At 44.9% G+C, this 20,018-nt stretch overlaps 3 protein-coding genes across 3 annotated transcripts; all 3 read left to right on the top strand.

The window, feature by feature from the left end:
• slc25a43 (solute carrier family 25 member 43) lies at positions 1-4,797 on the top strand. The gene is made up of 5 exons (XM_037461809.2): positions 1-548; positions 1,894-2,135; positions 2,263-2,435; positions 3,561-3,695; positions 4,084-4,797. The coding sequence occupies exons 1-5, from the start codon at positions 277-279 to the stop codon at positions 4,294-4,296; spliced, it is 1,035 nt and encodes a 344-aa protein (XP_037317706.1). The 5' UTR covers positions 1-276; the 3' UTR covers positions 4,297-4,797.
• Positions 4,798-5,339: 542 nt separating this feature from the next.
• Positions 5,340-7,596, top strand: slc25a5 (solute carrier family 25 member 5). Its single transcript, XM_037461810.2, has 4 exons — positions 5,340-5,568; positions 6,361-6,847; positions 6,950-7,090; positions 7,172-7,596. Exons 1-4 carry the CDS (start codon positions 5,458-5,460, stop codon positions 7,327-7,329), a joined length of 897 nt encoding a protein of 298 aa, XP_037317707.1. The 5' UTR covers positions 5,340-5,457; the 3' UTR covers positions 7,330-7,596.
• A 3,109-nt stretch (positions 7,597-10,705) lies between these two features.
• si:rp71-46j2.7 (uncharacterized) lies at positions 10,706-18,982 on the top strand. The gene is made up of 16 exons (XM_037462501.2): positions 10,706-11,037; positions 11,194-11,290; positions 12,355-12,568; positions 12,829-12,971; positions 13,918-14,080; positions 14,245-14,300; positions 15,114-15,322; positions 15,432-15,542; positions 15,692-15,817; positions 16,442-16,534; positions 16,622-16,780; positions 17,116-17,689; positions 17,786-17,849; positions 17,955-18,142; positions 18,223-18,311; positions 18,429-18,982. The coding sequence occupies exons 1-16, from the start codon at positions 10,852-10,854 to the stop codon at positions 18,525-18,527; spliced, it is 2,571 nt and encodes an 856-aa protein (XP_037318398.2). The 5' UTR covers positions 10,706-10,851; the 3' UTR covers positions 18,528-18,982.
• The last annotated feature ends 1,036 nt before the right edge of the window (positions 18,983-20,018 follow it).

Genomic DNA, 20,018 nt, shown 5'->3' with positions numbered 1-20,018 from the left:
CCAGCGTTTCTCTGATTAACATCAAAATGATGCACTGGTTTCTGCAGAAACCTCCTGCACTGGTTTCTGCAGAAACCAGGTCCCACAGCGCGCCCCAGTGTCACGGAGGGCCGGGCTCAGTCCCCCATAACACCGCTGGACGGGGCAGGAGACGGGTTTCCTTCTCGGGATGACAAACAGATGACTAAAGAATAAATCCTCTCCCCTCTGCCGGACAAGAGACTCGGATCACCGCAGGGAGCAGAGGGAGGCGTAGGGGGGGGGGGTCAAACAGTGATGGCCTCGGTTAAAAAAGACGACAGACTGACGAGTTCTCAGAGCTCGATGTGCGTCGGCTTCGCCGGGATTTTTAGTAAAAGCGTCACGTCGCCGTTGGAGGTGGTGAAAATTAAGAGTCAGGTGGGCACCTTTCACTGTAAGCGGGGTTTGGGGCAGAGTTTTCTCCTCGTCTACCAGAATGAAGGACTCCGGGGCTTCTGGAAAGGAAACCTCGCCTCTTGTCTGCGGCTGTTCCCCTACACCGCAGTTCACCTCGCAGCGTACAAAAAGTACGTAAATTCGGATCTGAATCGTTCTGTCTCGCGTTGTATCGAAGGTTCGCTTTTATTCGATGTTTTTGTTTATGTTGATTAGCACGTTAGCCTTCTCGGTCAGCTGACTGAGTTTATGTGGCGAGCAGCAAAGAAGGAAACGAGGGGAGGAGACACAAGTAGAACAGCGAGTGACCTCTGCGTTCTTTATTTGTGAATTGTAACGATGAAATAACGTGAAAGGGTTTGTTTAATAGATCTGTTTACTTTTTTCCGAGCAGCTAAAGATGTACTTCCGGTTTTACATGACTGAGTCGAACCTTTTATTTTCAACCAATCAGAAGGCTGTATTTGCTCAGTCGATATTTACGGTGTGATGGCTTGTTCGTCCCCTGAGTTTCGTCTCACAGGGCGTGTTGTTTTGTTGCCTTACTCCCAACAATTTCAACATGCAGTATTTTGAACAATGTTTCGATTAGTCAATCGATCATTTTTCTATTGTTGGCCATTTTCGATCAGTCTTCCAACCATTTGCTTGATTAATTGCTGTATGTTTGCTCTTAAATCAGATCTTCAGGATAAATTCCTAAAGCCCAGTCTAACACATTCATCTGTTTTGATTTGTCTTAACGTTGTGCCATGACTGAAAGTCAAGAAGAAGAGATAAATAATCACAGTGAAGCTGTTGCCTGCTTTCAAAATGGCGTGAATGATTAATTAAGTGTTATGTGTTGCTGTACGTTTTCAATATTCTAATCAATAAATGGTCCCGTGCATAAGTGACAAAACATTTAAGTCACTATTTTCTTCCTGCCTTATTTTCTCCATATCATTGTAAAATGGCCAGGGAGTAAAACTATTAATCGCTTGCCTGTGAGACTGAACTCAGGACACATCGTCCAGCGATATTCCTCTCGGTGAGAGCGGAATGCAGCCCCTCCCTGCATGTAAACCACTGTCCTGCACTGCACAGCTGCACACCGTGTTCCAGAAACAAAGTGCCAGTTCCCCTTTTAGTCACGCGCGCACACACACACCCACACACACGGCCCTATAGATATTCACTTGCTTCTAATTCAATGTCCTTAATGTGGTCGATAGACGTAATAATATATTAGTTTATTATGACTGAAACAGCAGGACTTTGCATATATTTATTAAGATCTGTGAACGTGGACATTAAGTGAATTGATTATATTACATTGAACTACAGGCATATAAATGAATCATCAAAGATGGAATCAGTTCTGAGAAAAAAACAGCCAAATAATGCTGACCTGCTTCCCAAACAAGTGACCATTCCCCATTTAATCAATGTGACGCTTACAATGGAGTGTCATTAACTTTGACTTTGTCTGTCCAGGATGGTCCACCTTCACATGGATGAACTGGGCTTCATCTCTCAGTGGAGAGCCATATTCGCCGGCGGACTTGCTGGCTTTGCTGCTGCCATGGCGACGTACCCTCTGGAGGTGGCGGAAACGAGGCTCATCATTCAGAGCTGCAGGCAGCCCACCTACGTCGGAGTAGCTCACACCCTCTCAAAGATCTACAGGAATGAAGGGCTGCCTGCTCTCTACAGGGGCTTTTCTCTCACTCTGTTAGGTGCGTTCATATTTATAACGCTCTGGAGTTCCTGAACATCTACTCTTCGAATGAAGACCTCATTTGGCCTCACATTTAATTATTGATGCATTTGACTGCAGCTTTACCTCATTTAATTTCTCTACAGGTGCATTTCCCTTTTCTGTCGGTTGCTATGCGGTTTACATAAACTTGGACAAACTCTGGCAGGAGCCTCCATTTCGCTTCACTCCCCTCCAGAACTTCATTAACGGCTGCCTCGCAGCGGGAGTGGCCCAAACCCTCTCCTACCCCTTTGAAACTGTGAAGCGGAAGATGCAGGTAATCTACCACACTTTCTCAATGTAGGTTACGCTTTTGAATTTATTTATTTTTAAATAAATTGTGCATCAATAATTCAATATTATATATAGGTATAATTTATAATAAATATAAATAAATAGAGGATTAATACCCATTTAATGAGGCTCTCGGTCCACTTAGCTTTTTTTTTAAGGGAAATGTTAATCGGCAAGAATTCTAGAGATCACTTTTAACTGACTTCTTATTGATAATGCTGTAGATAAATTCAAATCATAAATAGATAATATAAAATTAATTTAACAAAACTAATCCTTACCTATGATATGATTCTTTTTTATTAATCATGCTAAAAAATTATTAAATAAATCATAATACTATAAGTAAAAATGTTTTGAGGGAACTGTAAACAAAAACAAGTTTACAGTATTTTACGTATATTTGCTGTATTACCAGACTCCTTCCAGAAGGGGGCAGTCAGCGTTTACCTACATCAAGTTTAGCCTCTCTTGAATCTGAATGAAAAATGATACAAATTTAATGAGAGACTATTGATAAAGTTAGGACACATATTAAACGTTTTGACACAGACGCATTATACTGCACCACGTTACCCTGAAATAATGCTTAAGATATCCTCTGTCGTGAAGGACACATGGGAAACAATAATACCACATCCGGTTTTATCATCCTATTTTTAGCCATCACAAGGTTCAACAGCAGCTGGGAATGTGTCCCTGGTCTGCAGGAGCTATAGATACAGTTCTCTAAAGATAGCTGGTCACGATCAGACGGCAGGCAAAGGGAGAGTTGTGTACGTCCAGTTCGCTTAAACCGCCACAACCATGTCACCTGACCTTAAAGAGCCACGTTACATAACCACTGGTTTTGGGGATTCAGCTCTGCTCCATGTCTCCTGAGTTGAACATTAAAAAAAGCCGACAGAGGTTAGATGATAGGAAAACAGCTGAGAATGTAGAAGCAAATCCTAAAAATATTGAGATGGAAATAAAAATAAAAGTTTTATTATAAACGATTGATTAACTTTGCAATGAATTCCATCTTTTTGCTTCTCTAGACCTTTCCGGTTATTACTTCACGCACACATAGTAGCATTTTGATGATTCACCTTTCTCCCTTCCTCAGGCTCAGAGCGCCCGTCTTCCCCACTTTGGCGGAGTCGACGTCCATTTCAATGGAATGATTGACTGTTTCGTTCAGGTTGCCAAAAGCAACGGCGTCCTCTCGCTGTGGAATGGCCTCACCGCCAACACGATAAAGGTACCGTTTTTCACTCATGTACATTATTATCATTTACACCTCAGCCACGTCGTGAGGATCCAGCGCCGCCTGCCTCCGCTTGCACAAACTGCACGTGCTCAGAAGCACGAGTGACTTTATGACGGCCCGGGAGGAGCTTCTCCCCCGTCATAAAGTCCCCCCGTGACTTCATCACGAGCGAGGTGAGCAGAGTCCTGTTTCAGCTGCAAAGGTCATGGGGGTCGGATGGCGTTTTTACAAATGTGGGGGCCCACGTGACAAACAGCCACACCTCCACCTGAATGAAAGACGAACTCAGCGGCCCTTTGAGTGACGATCAAACCAGACCCTCTGTTTGGATTCATGCTCCACCCTGTCTCCGCCCCCCCCCCCCCCCCCCCCCCCACAGATCGTCCCCTACTTCGGCCTTCTTTTCACCTGCTTCGAGATGTGCAAGCAGGTCTGCCTCTACCGCAACGGCTACATCGTCTCGCCGCTGAGCTACAAACTGGCGCCGGGCGTCGACCAGAGCCTCGGGCCCCACGAGCTGCAGGAGGCCCAGCGCTACCTGAGAAACAGCAGCTTCGGGTCGGGGGGGTCGTCTCTGGGAAACCGCTGGTGACGCTCGGCAGGAGAAGATGTCTGACTGGTGACCACGCTCGAAAAGGACATACTTGCGCCTGTAGTGTTTACAGAACATCACATTTACATTTGTGTCTTCGTTGAAGGTGCTAACGTGCATTTGAATGATGTCCAGTCAGCAACATCCTACCTCTTTCAGAGACGGTTCTTTTTCTATCCGTAGCATTTGTTTATTAATCGTTTATTCACCCTTCGTGTGTCTCCATGTCTTTTAATCAAATATTATGTTCCTTAAGCATTAGCTATTTATTTTGATTCTTATTTCAGTTATTAACACCAAACAGTGCCATACTATAGTTTATCCAAGTGGATTACAAAAAGTATTTTACTCTATTTACCTGATTTTATCGTCACTATGCAATGAATGTAAAAATGTGGATACTTTGTAAATTTGAGTAGGTTATGATCAGAAATGTAAGTGTGCTAAAATAGATTGTGATGGAAGAAAAGTGTTTAAAACATTAAACATTTCTCACTTTTACTTTGAGAGTGTTTGTTTGTATGCTCGTGGATACCTTTTAGATGTCCTCTTTATTCCTTCCATGTGCTTCAGTGAATGACTCCATTTTGTCTTATACTTACAATGCAGTTTAACGTCTTCCCGTATTTACGGGTCATTCATGGCGACGGGCCATGTTCCTGGTGAGATTTCAATCCGTCTGACTGGATAATTTGGTTAGTTATTGAGATTGAATCAGTCAGCTAATTCAATCATGACCTCCTCCACACTGTAGTAAACTGAGTGACAGCCAAAGGACATTAACAGATGGGGTGACCTTTACACGCCGTAGCCTTCAGGCCTCAGCTGCTTCAACCCACATCTGACTTTGAGCACAATCTCATTCAGAAAGCTTCAAAACAACTCAACAGTTCTACTGAGACGTGACCCAATCACGATATAAACACCTCAAAAATGATAAGATAGTGGAACTTTTTGCTCTTCAAGAGGTCACTTGAGGGATGAGGGAAAGGGCATCACTTGGCCCCGCCTGCCTCTCCAACAGCCGACCAATCAGACCCAGGAGTCGAAGTTCACGCTCTCTCGCGTTCGGTCTTCTTAAATCCCCTCTCCTCTAGATCGCGGTCGGCCATTTCAACTCCACCGACAGAGTAACGGGACCGCGACTGATACTATCTGAAGATGAGTGAGACCGCTATCTCCTTCGCCAAGGACTTCTTGGCCGGTGGCATTTCCGCTGCCATCTCCAAAACAGCTGTAGCCCCCATCGAGAGAGTCAAGCTTCTCCTCCAGGTGAGTGTTTTACATCTTTCTTTCTTTTTCCCTCCGTGGATCTTTTAATCAAACGAGTTCCCTCCTGTCTGCTAGTTTTAAGAAAAACAGGCGTCGATGCTTTGCTGCGTATTTCCGTGCTGGGTCGCTTCTGAAGGATGGAGGGGGAAGCGAACGCGACGGTTGTGATGCGTTGTGGTAAAAATAAATTAAAAAAAACATATTGCCAATACGCTGCACAGTTATGGGTAAAAGCTGCAGTCAAGGTGAATCGGGTTGCCCGATTCAGAGATGGCTGCAGCCGCGGATGAAACGCTGGAGAATAGGAGCAAATCCGATGCGCATCAGAACTAGTTACGCAATGCACCTGCCATCGAGCCGCCGCTTGACGCGCAGTGCGCAACGAAGGCCACGCATGACCACAGACTACGATTACACGGGTGAAAAAAAATGCTCCCACGGCAGGGCCTCCAGGGTCTGCTAGACAACCCACAGCCAAGGTCACTGCAAGGGTTGCGCCATAGTGGCACTCCGCTGCGGCCTGGGCGCAACAGCACGGAGGAGGGGCGGCGGCGGCGGGGGGGTTGGGGGAGGGGGGGGGGGGGAGTTGAACGGTTGCCATGGGAGTTGTACTCAGGCACGTGGATGCGACTGCGTCACGTGGGTGTCACGGTGAGACGAGTTACAGGGTCAGGTTAAAGGGTCATTCACGCAGCTAAAGAAGTGTGCTACGTCACACGCACTCTCCGTGTGCATGTTCTTCTTCTCTTGTGTCACCTCTCATGCCCTGTTGTACCTCTCCTTCGATTACAGGTGCAACATGCCAGCAAACAGATTACTGCTGAAATGCAGTACAAGGGCATCATTGACTGCATCGTCCGCATCCCCAAAGAGCAGGGCTTCCTCTCGTACTGGAGAGGGAACCTGGCCAACGTCATCAGATACTTCCCCACCCAGGCCCTCAACTTCGCCTTCAAAGACAAGTACAAGAACGTGTTCCTCGACGGGGTGGACAGGCACAAGCAGTTCTGGAGATACTTCGCGGGTAACCTGGCGTCCGGTGGCGCCGCCGGAGCCACGTCCCTCTGCTTCGTCTACCCCCTCGATTTCGCCAGGACGCGTCTGGCCGCCGATGTCGGCAAGCCCGGACAGGGGCGCGAGTTCAAAGGCCTGGCCGACTGCTTGGTGAAGATCTCCAAGTCTGATGGCATCAAGGGTCTGTACCAGGGCTTCAGCGTGTCAGTGCAGGGCATCATCATCTACCGAGCCGCTTACTTCGGCGTCTACGACACAGCGAAGGGTGAGTGTTCATTGTCGGGCGCTCGTGCATCTCTCTCAGGGGGCGGCGGCCTTTGGGAGCCTTTTTAGTTAAACTCCCTTAACTGACTTTTCTCTTCACAAGGCATGCTCCCGGACCCCAAGAACGCGTCCATTCTAGTCAGCTGGATGATCGCTCAGTCTGTGACGGCGGTCGCCGGACTCGTGTCCTACCCCTTCGACACCGTCCGTCGTCGTATGATGATGCAATCCGGACGCAAAGGAGGTAACGTACCAACGCCGACGTACGGAAATGTGACTCTCGTGTTGCCGGAGCACTTTTGTAATTCTGGGTTCCTCCCCTCAGCCGACATCATGTACTCCGGCACCATCGACTGCTGGAAGAAGATCGCACGTGACGAGGGCTCCAAGGCCTTCTTCAAGGGGGCCCTGTCCAACGTGCTCAGAGGCATGGGAGGCGCCTTCGTGCTCGTCCTGTACGACGAGCTTAAGAAAGTCCTCTAAGTTGTTTTTTTGTATGTCCAGTGTTAATGTTGTTTAACTGTAACATATCTTGTACATTTGGAAGAACTTAAATGCCAAGTTATATTTATAGGGACCAACTAGTATTTTCTACTAGTTGTACTGGGGGAATCTGTTACACGCTCTTCTCTTGGCCCCATGCCTTTTTCCTTTTTTTTTTTGTTTTGTCTCTCACCAGAAAGTCATTCCCTGAACACAGGAACCTTGCCGAAAAAGAAAAAAAAAGAGAAATAAACTCCCTCCCACTGAGTGAATCTCCCGACTGGTTTTGTGATCGACGGGTAAAAGAAAGTGTCCCTGCAGCTCAGTTGTGCTTCTTCAGGAAGCCATTTGGCAGCACGCCGCGTGAAATGTAAGCTTAGAGCTCCAGAGGTCTCCCAGGTTGTAGTTGGAGACGAGCCAAAACAAGCGGAGAAAGTTAAGCTCACAATATTTCATCCCAGCCATGCTTTTGGGAAAAAAAAGCAGACAATCAACCGGGATCACCTGTCGCAAGGTGGATTAATGCAACCTTCTAAATATACATTTATTTCCTGCCAAGGAGACTTTTAACCTTGAGCTATTTGACCATTACTCAGTTTGACACACCTGTTGCAGGTACACATTATCCTGGTCATGTGATCAATGCATGTAGTGCACAGAAACTAAACTATATCTTTGTATTTGGGGCAAGGGGCACCTTGGCGGATTTTAGGTTGGTGTTGGTGTTTATTTTTAGGGTTACCACACGTTGAATACCTCCTGACACACGATCTTGTCAGCAGTAAAAAAAAAGCAAGACGTCATGTACTTCTTGAAGTCTATAACCATGCTGTTCCTTTCAAATGATAAAAATTGTAATTGTTTGTCTGATTAATCGTCTAAATATATGGAACAGTTGTCAGCACCAACCTTTCTCTATTAATCCGTTTTTAGTGGAAACATTGATATCTCACTAACAGACTTGTTTCTTTGGGACATTCGGAAGCTTTGATCCGTCTCCAGCTGTTATCGTTGCCCAATTACAGAGGTGCTGCCCCCTAGAAGTATTTACCATCCATTTCAGGGTTTAAATAAATCAAGAAGTTTTAATTATAAAGCCACTAGACACATGTGGTCTGACATTTTTATTGCTTGTGACTTGGAAAAATAGCAGCACAGACAAGTTGTGTGTCTGCAGCTGACTTGTAACCTGATAGAAATCCTCTCAGTATTCGGTCAGTAAGTGCGACATGAATGGCGTCTATGCCAATAAGGGTTTATCATAAGTTTAATTCCTTCCTTCCTTCCTTCCTCAAGTGACTTCAGTGACTGAGGATCAAATGAAATCTCCTAAAGGATTAAAACGATACAAATTCATTTGTTAAGATTGACTTATAGTTGAATTCAAATGGAAAAAATAGAAGTAACCATTTATCAGAAATCAGGAAATATAAGCTTATTCGGATATATTGAGATGAAAGCGGTCCTCCTGTGGATTTGAAAAGTACCTGGCTTTGTAAGTAGTGCGTAGACACAATTACTGTGTCTGGGACACACGGACTGATCTCCAAATGGAAGACACTATAGCTTAATTTTAGCAACACTATCAGATTACACGATTAATCGCAGCTAGCCGTCGTCCAATCTCCTCTCAGGGACTCACAAAGTCTTTGACTTAACCACCAAACCGAGGAAATGAGTGTAGTCCCCAAAGGCAGTCTCAGCAGGTATAAGCCTCTTTCTACACCTGCTCCACTACAACTTTAACGAGCGAAAGGGAACTCAGCCATTGACACACTGTTTGTGTGGCTTTAGATACGCCGCGCCTCCTCAAGGTCAAGTCAAGGACACGAGAGTCGTCTTTCGAGTGTGCTTTTATTTTGCTGGTATCCGATGGTCTCCGGTTTGTGCCTGAATAATATTCCTAAGTGTACATTGTGTTTGTGCATTGTTTTTTTAGTCTCGGCATCAGATTGTTGCTTTACAGTTCTAAGTTGATATGCATTTCTCCCTGAAGACATGTAAAGACCAAGACCAAAGGGGGACACATGGTGATTTTAAAAGGACACGCTGGCTAAAAAAAGATTGAGGTCAGGGAGAGTTTTCATTTTCAAATTAACACAGAGAAAAAGATTTGGATTTATAAAGCCATCAAAGTAAGAATTTAAGCTTGAGATTAACGGACACTGATACTTGTCCAATGCCTTCTCAAATAAATGGATCGGGTATCTGTGACAATTTGCCAACTTGGTTTGAGATACTATTTTTTTATCAAACATGAAAACCGTAAATTCTCATAATTAAAATATGAAATAAAAAACAAAATTAAACAATGATATTATTAAATAACAGTTACTAATGCGTTAATGTGCATGCAAGTAATTTGATTAACTCGTAAATTTGAATTTTATATCCAAATCCTCAAATTGTAAAGCAACAATTACACCAAAAAGACATCGTAAAGGGTACAATGTTTACCTTTGAATGCTAGTGAAATAATAGTTAAGTAGGGACGAACTTGACATATAGTGATCCACCTACAAGGGGCTTGCTAGTGAGAGTTTTTTTTACCCACATGCAGCTGTAAGGATCCCCAGAGCTTCCGCCCTTCACACTAAAAGCCTTGTGTTGCGTAATATCAGCTATTTCCTGAAATACGTCATAAATCCACCGGGTCGTGACCCGTCGTCTCCACTCAAAATGAAAAAAACAGATGTATGAATTATTTTGCAGATGTTTGAAGGACAGCATTATGAAGCCCATTCTCTGACCGCAGACCTTTATTAGTACACGAGCTTGTCTTTCTCATCAAATTACTCTCAACAGTGTCTTCATTATCGTTCAGTTTATTGACAGATCTGGTTCCTGTCTGTTGTTTAGTTGAAGAGCAGCGTTAGCGCCACCTTGTGGCCTTTGAATGTCTACTTCTACCACAAATCAGAATCAACATTAGATTTTCACATGCAAGGATTTTGACTTGGCATTTTAATATGGTGAGAGAAAACACAACACTATTAAAAGTGTTACAAAAGTCAAGAATCATAGATACAAAATAGAAAACATTACAATAAAAATGTTTTGTTTATAAAGCCGCTTTTCAATATTTGAAACAAAGATGATAACATGGGCAAAAGTTCACTTATGAAGAATATGTGAAACTGCATATTTTCACGCTCAGTAAGTTTTTAGTGCGGGATTTACCCTCGTAACGTTTTGAGATGGTTTCATTCATTTTAGACAGATAGATTGAGAGAGAGAGAGAGAGAGAGAGAGAGAGAGAGATGGGTGGCTGGGACCGCTTCATCCTCGGAGTAACCTCTAGATGGCATCCTGTCATAATCAATAACAGGCACGCGGGCATTTCCTTCAGCCAATCACAGCTGCGCTATCACCAGTTCAATAAAGTCCCCGCCCCCTCCCGGTATCAGCCCTCGTTTAACAGCGTCCTCGTCCTCGCTGACTATGCGAACCACCACCACCGACACCGACAGCGACGCGGGGGCCGCGGGCGCGCAGCGCCTCGAGTAGCGGGGGGAAGGAACGATGTCTCTGCGGCGCCTCTCCGTCGCCGCGGCTCTGTGCGCCGCGTGGCTCCTCTCCGACTGCACGCCGACTCAGTGCGTCGTCTGCTGCCTCTTTTGTTTCGCCGCTCCGCTGTTGCTCGCGAGGAGCCGGCGCGTGGGCAGCACTCAGACCGACGGGGGGTCGGGGGTCTGGCACCCGCTGCAGGTACGCGGCTGTGACTTTGTGGCTTTAAAATGTGATCGTTTTAAGGGGAATTGTGTCACTTATCACTCCCCGATGGGATGAGACGACAACGAAGTTGGCTTTCAGTTTTCCAATCCACTTTGCACGGCTCGTTTAACTTCATCTCGTGATTTCCAGGAGCCCGTGGAGGGAGTGTTGTCCGGGGGCTTGTCCCAACGTCCCCCTGAGCCGTCCGAGTCCCAGTACCCACTCGTGAAGACGTCCCTGCAGCAAGGTGAGGCGTGTCCCAGCAGCACAGAAACATCGATTTTATTTCATTTCAGTGGCAGAAACGCATCTGACGTAACGGTCCACAACCCGAGAGTGGACATTTAATTAAAGAAAGAATTGTAAATAATCAAGGTTCTGCTCAGGTAAGGTTTGCGGACAAATTCTTCTACTGTTTTGACTTGACACATCATGTGAAAAGGACACATTTGCATAGAAGCAGCTGTGTCTAGCGTGACAGGATGCAAGGAGGGGCTTAAAAGAGAGAAGAAGAAAAAGATGCAATGGATGAGATACAGAACAGGAAATACCATAAATGTTTCCTTTGTCTATTGGTGCTGTTTTTTAAAGACTTGATTCATGTTCTTTACAGCTGAGCTCAGCTTCCTTGGCCTTAAACATGCATTTCATGTCGTCTGCATTTAAAATGTGTCGTGGCTCATGTGTAACCTTGAAAAAGTGGGGAAGTGAGAAGGTGAAAGATCCTTTTTTTATTTTGGCATTGAGTTTGGTTGCAGAAGCACTTTATTTTAACTCCTCTGGAGTTGAGAAAGCTTGCGGTTCATTACAGCTCACTATGTGTTCCCTCTCTGGTCTAAAGTTGCCCCGTGTCTTTTTGGATTTCAAGTATCAAACTCCCTGTGTATTTTATTCCTGCAGAACAAGTCGAACTATAATCGTCCATTTACATCCCAACATGTTTCTGTGCTGTTCCTTTCCATTGAAAGTCAGTGTGTGCTTCTAAATCTTTGGAAACATGAATAATTCATTTTTTTTTTTTTTTTAATAACAACTCCCGGTCTGCAGACATAAATAAGATCCGGTGTGAAAGCCCCTCGTCTGCACCTTCTGCTGGTCTCGGCTTTTCTCTACATGACGTGTAAATAACATTTTGTTGCTGTAACTAAAACGAGACCTGCCTCATCTGGTTCACAGGGGAATCCTCTGGGCTTGTTGTTTTTTTTTGTGTTGAACGGACACACAATCTGAATTTCACCAAACAAGCTTTTAAAGTCTCTAGTTGTGTGTGTGTGTGTTGGTGTGACTGTTCCTTCCTTCTGCCTCCTCCAGTGTTCGAGTGCGCCTACGCCCAGCTGCTCCTGCCCTGGTACGGCGTCTCGGAGCCTCGCCGGCGCCAGCCCCTGCACCAGGTGCTCAGCGGGGAGCTGGACTTCGTGTTCGACCGCGTCATCCGGCGAGCCGAGGGCTTCGACGTCTGCCAGGCGGCCGTGGGCTGCGTTCGGATTTTGACTCAGCACTTGCATAACGCGAAGCAGTCTGACAGGTGAACATTGCTCCTATTTTTTTTCTTTTTTTTTGGATTCCTGGAGCTTCAGCTACTCGTTGCACTCTGTAATGCTGCTGAACTCTATAAAAGCTATGAATAATTTACCTTTTTCACAAGCTCATCCCTGCAGTGCCATCATTTTTTATTTATTTTTTGCTGAACGGGGGAGCTGTGTAGGATCAAGTGACCGTCAGTTAGTGGGGATAAACATCCACGATCAAGTATACTTCCCATAATAATCTGTTATTCTGTTTCAGGGAGGCCTCGTTGAGCTCGAGGGCGGAGGAGGTCGCTGCTCTCCGCAAGTGTTCCGACGCTCTGGTGCGTAACCTTTTCCACGAAGCTCTCTGGAGCCACGAGGTCAACCGCTGTGCCTTGACTGAGATCATTGCCTTAAAGGGTACGAAAGCTTTAAATTCACTGCACTCTTGCATAAGAGCTAAGCCTCCCTCGACCTCTTTCGGCGGTGGGGCTCGTATGTAAATCCCTGATTCTCAGCGGCGGCGTGGAACTGAGAACATGAGTTCTCTGCGTCGACCTTCTGCACTGAATTGCCATTTCCTTTTTGGGGGGTTTTGTGAGTTACCATAGAGCCAGATAAAATGTCTTATCTCAAGGCAGTCTTGCTGAGCAGTAATTTTTTATTTTTTTTTAACAATTCTCATGTGGTTCAGTTAAAATGATTTTGACGGCTTGGGTCGACTTTTATCCGCATCTGATGATCTTGGCAGGTAGAAGCGGCTCGTTTCTAAGTTATTCATACATAATTGAGTGTTTTTCATTGCTCTGGAACGGACGAATTCTACAGGGCTTGCTTTTACAGAAAAAACAATTTTTTTTCTTCTTCTAATACTGGGATGTATTGCACCACTCATCTACACGCAACTTCAGAAGTCATCTTTTCACGTTATTTTATCTAAATCGGTGCGCTTTAGAGGTGCCGTTTTCCTTGTGTTCCTCGACTTCTTCGCTAAGCTAACTGCTAGCTTGTGGCAAATAAGCATGATTTGCAAAATGCTTAACTATTCCAAAACTTTCCATTGAGGAATCTAGTATTCCAGATTGCGCGTATATTACAATGTTGTTTTCATAAACGTGACTCATTACAATATGCTATTGTGACTATCTCGCCTGTGTGTGTGTGTGTGTGTGTGTGTGTGTGTGTGTGTGTGTGTGTGTGTGTGTGTGTGTGTGTGTGTGTGTGTGTGTGTGTGTGTGTGTGTGTGTGTGTGTGTGTGTGTGTGTGTGTGTGTGTGTGTGTGTGTGTGTGTGTGTGTGTGTGTGTGTGTGTGTGTGTGTGTGTGTGTGTGTGTGTGTGTGTGTTAATGTCACAATGTTTTCTTCAGGGCTCGGTCTGCTGGTGACGTGGCTGTCGGACCCCGACACCCTGAACCAGCTGGTGGTGAGCCAGCTGGACAGCGCGACCCCGACGGGCTCCGTGGAGGAGCTTTGTGGATCCGACTCGGATCGAACCTCTCCGGCTTCAGAGGAGGGCGAAGGCAGGGACGGGTGAGTGTCCTCTTTTGGGTCCCGCCGGCTCGACAGACTTTGTAGCGAGCCTCGATGCCACGGCTGTGAGATCCGCTTTGAACTGGACTAACTGGAAAACTGACCTGGTTCTGTTGGATGTGGGTTTTAAAAAAAAAACTAAAAACCTTTTTATGCATTTCAAGGAGCTCGCAGGGAGCAGCGATTTCAACCGGCACCGGACTCTCAACCAAAAGGAAAGGTGGGTATTATTTTTTTTAAATTATTTGTTAAGTTTCTATTAAAAGCATAATTGAGACTTTAACCCCAGGGATGTGATTTGTAACCTGATTTTCAGCTTCGAGTGTGAACACATTTCAGATTAAGATCCCGGAGGCCTGAGAAAAGCAGACGCAGGAGTTTGTGGTTGTTTTTGAGAACACTTGCACATAGGCCTTCGCTTGCATAACATCCTGTACGACAGTTTGATGCCTAGCAATGCATTATGTTATCTCTGTGACATTATACTTCCCTCTACCAGCCTGCCCGTCAACACATAATTAATCCCCCCCGTCTCTTGTTGACAATTCCACAAACACTCAAATGGATGCCAAATCCTTTTGTTGTCTTCAATCAGCTTCCATCTCTTTGTTTAACAAAGAGCCCAACCGTGATGATGACTAAATAAAACTCTATGAATAATACATTTGTTTTATTATGATCTTTAGGAATTATTTAAACCTGATGGGATATTCTTCCTAATTAGGCCACTGTGTTGATTGTAGCATTAAACGTGTGATTACAAATCATGCTTACGGTTCCTACGTGCCTAAAGCTGGTGAATAGTTCTTATGGCATTTTGAAAAAGCCGATCCACTGTGTGCAGATGCAGGTTTGCGTTGTTGAGGTGTGCGTAGAATGCATTGCTTTTCTCTCGCTCGCTACTGTATACAAGACCGGGACCTTGTGTCTCTTCATTGCAGTTGTATAAACAGAGAAGGTCAAAAGACTGTAAAATATCAATACCACAAGTTGTGTAAACATCTCTGTCCTTCCTTTTTTTTTTTTTTTTCAGCAAACAAGTTAAAAGAAGGATGGTCTAAATTTGTGGACAAGGTGAAGTGTAAGCCGGAGAAGGACAAGAAGAAAATCAAGAAGAAGAAGCTGAAGACCGTGGAGCAGGAGCTGATCGTCAGGGTCATGTCGATGCAGGGAGACGCGTCCAGCGACTGCTCCGTGGGCAGCAGGGACGGCTCCGTCCTCAGCATGCAGGACTCCGACAGGGTAAGGCCCAACGGCCCGGAGGACAGTTTGTGAAATGCGGACGGATGAATTCACTCTCAACCTTCTTTTTTTTTCCTTTCTTTTTAAATTTGGGGCAAATCACCATCAGGACGACAGTGATCTGGAAGACTACTTGACCAGCGTGAAGGAGAACATGATGGAATTCAAGCTCTCGTACGAGATGTGGCGCGTCGGCCGCTGGGCTGTCAGCATCCCTCACGTGAGTCCCGAATACCGGCGGCGGGGGTGGAACGTCCCGCAGGCCCGAGGTCACGTCGGCCCGAGCCTCGGTTTAAAAAAATAAATAAATAAATAAAAGTCCCCTTGTACGGCACGTTCATGTCTGAGCCGGAGTCGGCTGTGTTGCAGGCCGACTGGGAGGAAGAGGAGCTGATCTTCACCGTGCACCTGGAGGAGGAGAAAAGCCCCGAGAACCTTCAGTGGGACATCAGGAAGACCTACATGGATGTCGTACACTTCCGCAACAGATGGCAGGTAAAAAGGCAACAGGAAGGACACGTTTTGTCCCACGACTCGCTACTGGAATAAATGGTTCACTTTGTTGCAACTTAAACCCTTTAAAGCTCCGCGCTTATTTAGACTGTCGTTTTGGCCTTTGCGTTGTCCGCTTTAGAACTGAACTGCACTAGTGAGCAGAGGACCGCCGACCTTTTAAAATAAAACCAAATTAAATCTTGGACTTAAATTGCCAGCCAAGCAGGTAATCAACCAGACGCGATGCGCCAGGTGGATTATGCCATTACGTGGAACTCATTGTAATTATTGTCTCTGAACACGTTTGGGGATTATTTGCAGTCGGTCCCAGCCTGGTGAACAGATTGGAGGAGAGTCTGCACATGAGGCTCCAGTCCTGTGCTAATGGAGCTTTAGGGGTAGTGTACTGTGATATTTTTCATTTGTGATACACTTATACAGTGTTTTTTTTTTTTTTTTTTTTTTTTTTTTTACACAATAGGAAAAGGAAGTTTTTTTTTTTGTTTCCCCATTTGGCTTCAGAGAAAAGACTTGTTGCTTGTGTCTATTCTGCATGAACCGGGGGGATGATTGGGGGGGGAATGGGGTTGACAAACTACTCCTATATATTATTCATGTTATCAGGACTCAACCAGTTTACCCACAATCCTGGTGCTCGAGGGGTCGGAGGGCGAGGGCAAGGAGGAAGCCAGAGTATCAGTGGAGCAATTTCTGCAGGTGAGAGAAACTCAGATCTTACGTCAGATACACATTCAGACATTCGTCACTCATTCACTTGCATTTTTCTTCTTTTTCTTCGTCCAGGCGTTGGTGTCAGATAATCTCATCGGCCTCACCCAACCGGTTTTCCAGTTCCTCTGTCCTCTCGACAAACTGCTGAATGAGGAAGAACTCAACGGGGGCGTGTGGGGCCTCCTGAGCGGCTTGGCTTACTTCCTGACTCCTGGTCAGGAGGAAGAGGAGGTAAACGTTCAAGTCTGCGGGAAAGGTCGGGTTCACTTCGACCTTGGGGTTTACCTCTGTGAACCGTGACCCTGTGATCAGACGGCACATTCATTACTCAAACCTCATTCAGTTCAGACTCTGGTTCATGTATCATTGGACACATTCACACACGGTTGGGTGCTCAGACAGACTTTTTTTTTTTTTGTCCGATCATCTGGTTCTTTCGCTGTGTCATCAGATCGGTCATGTTGCATAATGTCAAACTATTAAAACGATCTCTGGAATGAGTCGAGCTTCAAAAATGTTTAAAAAAATAAAATAAATCTCACTGAACAGACTGTTTGCCTCTGCAGAGCTCGAGCCCCAAAGAAACGGCAAGACTAGAAACCCCCGGTGCCTTTACCGAGGAAGGCGGTGAAGTTCCTGGTTCCTCCATCCCGACCTTTGTGATCTCCCAGCATGGTTCTCCTCCTCCGGAATGGCCTGAAGGAGCAGGAGCTCCCTGCCCTGTCGCCTCCGACTCTCAGAGCGGAAACGCTTCCAAGGACAAAACAGAGGACTCTGATAATGTCTTGACCTTTCACCTAAGGAATATCTTCAAAGGACTGACCCGATCCAGGTCGCAAGAGTCTCTGGCCTCGACGAGGAACGCCAGCGACGAAGACCCGCCCGATTCCGACCCGTCGCCCCACAGCGGCCGGAGCGAGAGGCCGGAAGGCCTGTCGCTGCTTCACTTCAGTGGCTGGTCGAACAAAAAAGAGAGGCCGTGTTTCAAGCTCCCCGGCGGTGGTGGCGCTGCCAAGACGAAGGGGAAGCAGCCGGGCACTTTGCCAAGAGGCGAGGACTCCCAGTGTCAGAAGAGCCAAGTCAACTGGGAGCAGCTGGAGGCCACCAAAGCCATCTTTGATCTGCTCAAAGAAATATCTGGTTTGTAGTTGGCTTTAAAGCATGGTGCAGTTTTTATTTTTTTTACATAGATGAATGTTCTCAAAGATGAGCTTAATACTCTGTCTGCATTAACAGGGAACTCCATCCTCATAAACATATTCGATGCCATTTTGAAACCTGTTATGCCCATCTTGAAAAAGTGAGTTTGACGCCGAGTCCCAAACTGACCGACAGACCTTCACAGTTCTTGGATAATTTTTCTATACAAGTGACTTTTGGTTGTATCCTTTTTTTTTTTTTACAGAAAAGTAAACTCTTTCCTGAACAAGATGAACCCGACAGAGGTGCAAATGGCCGCATTAATAGACGCCATGCGGGAAAAACAGTGGCCAGATATTAAGCCGGCTGCTCCTCCTGCTCCTCTTCCTCCTCGCACTGACGAGCAGAAGAACGAGACGAGGGAACGAGCGCACAACCTCATCAACGCCAAATGTAGGGGGCTCGCCCACCGGTGGGAAATACCCTCCTATTTCCTGCAGTTGACAATCCACCTGACTTAATTTTCTCTTTAGATTCAAACTATCTTGTCCTGAAGAAAACGGACGTGGAGACGGTTTTTAATATTTTTCAGAACCGTAAAGAAAACCAACTGCTGCTCCATGTGAGTATAAAACATTTAAACTCCGCCACCATCCCTTGTTTCTTGTATCAGATTTTCCCGTTTCATTCAGCGTAAATGAACAAATCTTGTTTGCTTTTGCTTCATCGTTCATCTCAGATGCTCCTGACATTCCTCTTGAAAGAATTTCTCCCCAATGAGGATTCCCTAAATGTAAGTGCCGCTGCCCCAGAGAAAGTGACCAAGTCCACCAACTGATCTGTGGATCCCTGAATGTGTTTTAATGGTACTTTCTCAATTTATTTTTAGAATATAAAAGTATTTATTAAACAGCCTTAAAATATGATATCGCTGTCAAACATTACTGTAATTTTTACCTCGAACATCAAATGTACTGTTAATATTTCTGTGAATTTCCTTTTTTTTTTTTTTTTGTATAAGTGAACTTGTAAGTTTGAAATCACAAACCTTCTTTTTTGAGACCCAGCTGCATATTGTAAAAAGGAGAGAACCGTATTTCATTACTTTTTGGATTGCACTGTTCACATCTTGATGTAAAACAATTTTTTACATTTTCTAAAAGAACTTGTCACTTTGAGCACTTTTGCGAGGTGAGTGTTTATTTTCTAAACTTTTAGGCATAACGTTTTATGCAACATGTCTGTACAATTATCAAACCATCTTGTAAAAGAAATAAAATATTTTAATACTTCCCGCTTTTGTTCTGCCATTGTGTTTAAGTGATTTAAAACTGTTGCTTATACAACAAACAATTCTGCCATCCAACTTTTATCCAATAAGAAAAGTCCTGGCTGTTTGAAGTGAACAAGTGGAGAGAAAAAAAATACCGTAGTGCTATAATTAGCAGGCACCTCTTCTAGTGAACCGGCATGCAATTTCATTGTTTGTGCAACGTAATATAATTAAAGGATTATTGGGCTCCAATTCACCTGAGCGATAATGAAACGTGTCGAACTCATGATTAAAATGTCAGCGAGCAGGTGAGCTCGTAGTCATACCAAACTTCAACTCACTCGTCTGGCAGAGTTGAAACAATGTTGAGACAACCTGAGTTAATTCTGGAATCTAAACGGCAGTTAAGAAAAGGTGTGTCCATAACCTGACGGGACGTAAACCTGGACTTCAGGTGTTTCCTAGCAATGAGATTTCCAGGAAACCATGCCCGAGAACACTGACAATAGAATAAGTGTGCTGTCAAAGAAACTCCCTAAAGAGAAGAAAAGATGAGTAAGTCACCATATAAAGTCCTCTAGAAAAATAAACAAGCTAAAGTGCTAAGCATAACCAGCAGCTTACTGAAAATGTTCTTTGCTTGATTACAGATCAAGTGCTTTTGGACGTAATAGCTGTGAGTTGAATGTTGAACTGATCTTGAAACCAAGGCTAGAGAACAAGACATTGTGATGGGATCACTTTCCCAACCACAGAGCTTTGATTATAGTATTGGTGGATATCGCGAACATTCTAACTATACCAAATAGATCCTATAAGATTGGGGCATATTTATATAAAAAGATGCACGAGACATCTGGTAATTTGATGGAATTTTTCAGTAGTAGCAGCCAGTCTGGTGTAGATAAGTAGTAGCTTAATAATTTAGTCCACCATAAATGGGAAGAAATACTAATTTTAACACCTCCATTCACACGTACGTTTCCATGACAACTGGGCTACTTATGTACCGAACGCTGTGGATATATTCTCAACTACTCGATAAAAATACTCCCA

The sequence above is a fragment of the Pungitius pungitius genome, chromosome 2 (genome assembly GCF_949316345.1).
Source record: "Pungitius pungitius chromosome 2, fPunPun2.1, whole genome shotgun sequence".
Lineage (NCBI taxonomy): Eukaryota > Metazoa > Chordata > Actinopteri > Perciformes > Gasterosteidae > Pungitius > Pungitius pungitius.
Note: the sequence above shows the minus strand (reverse complement) of the source record. Positions and strands in the feature narration are given on the sequence as shown.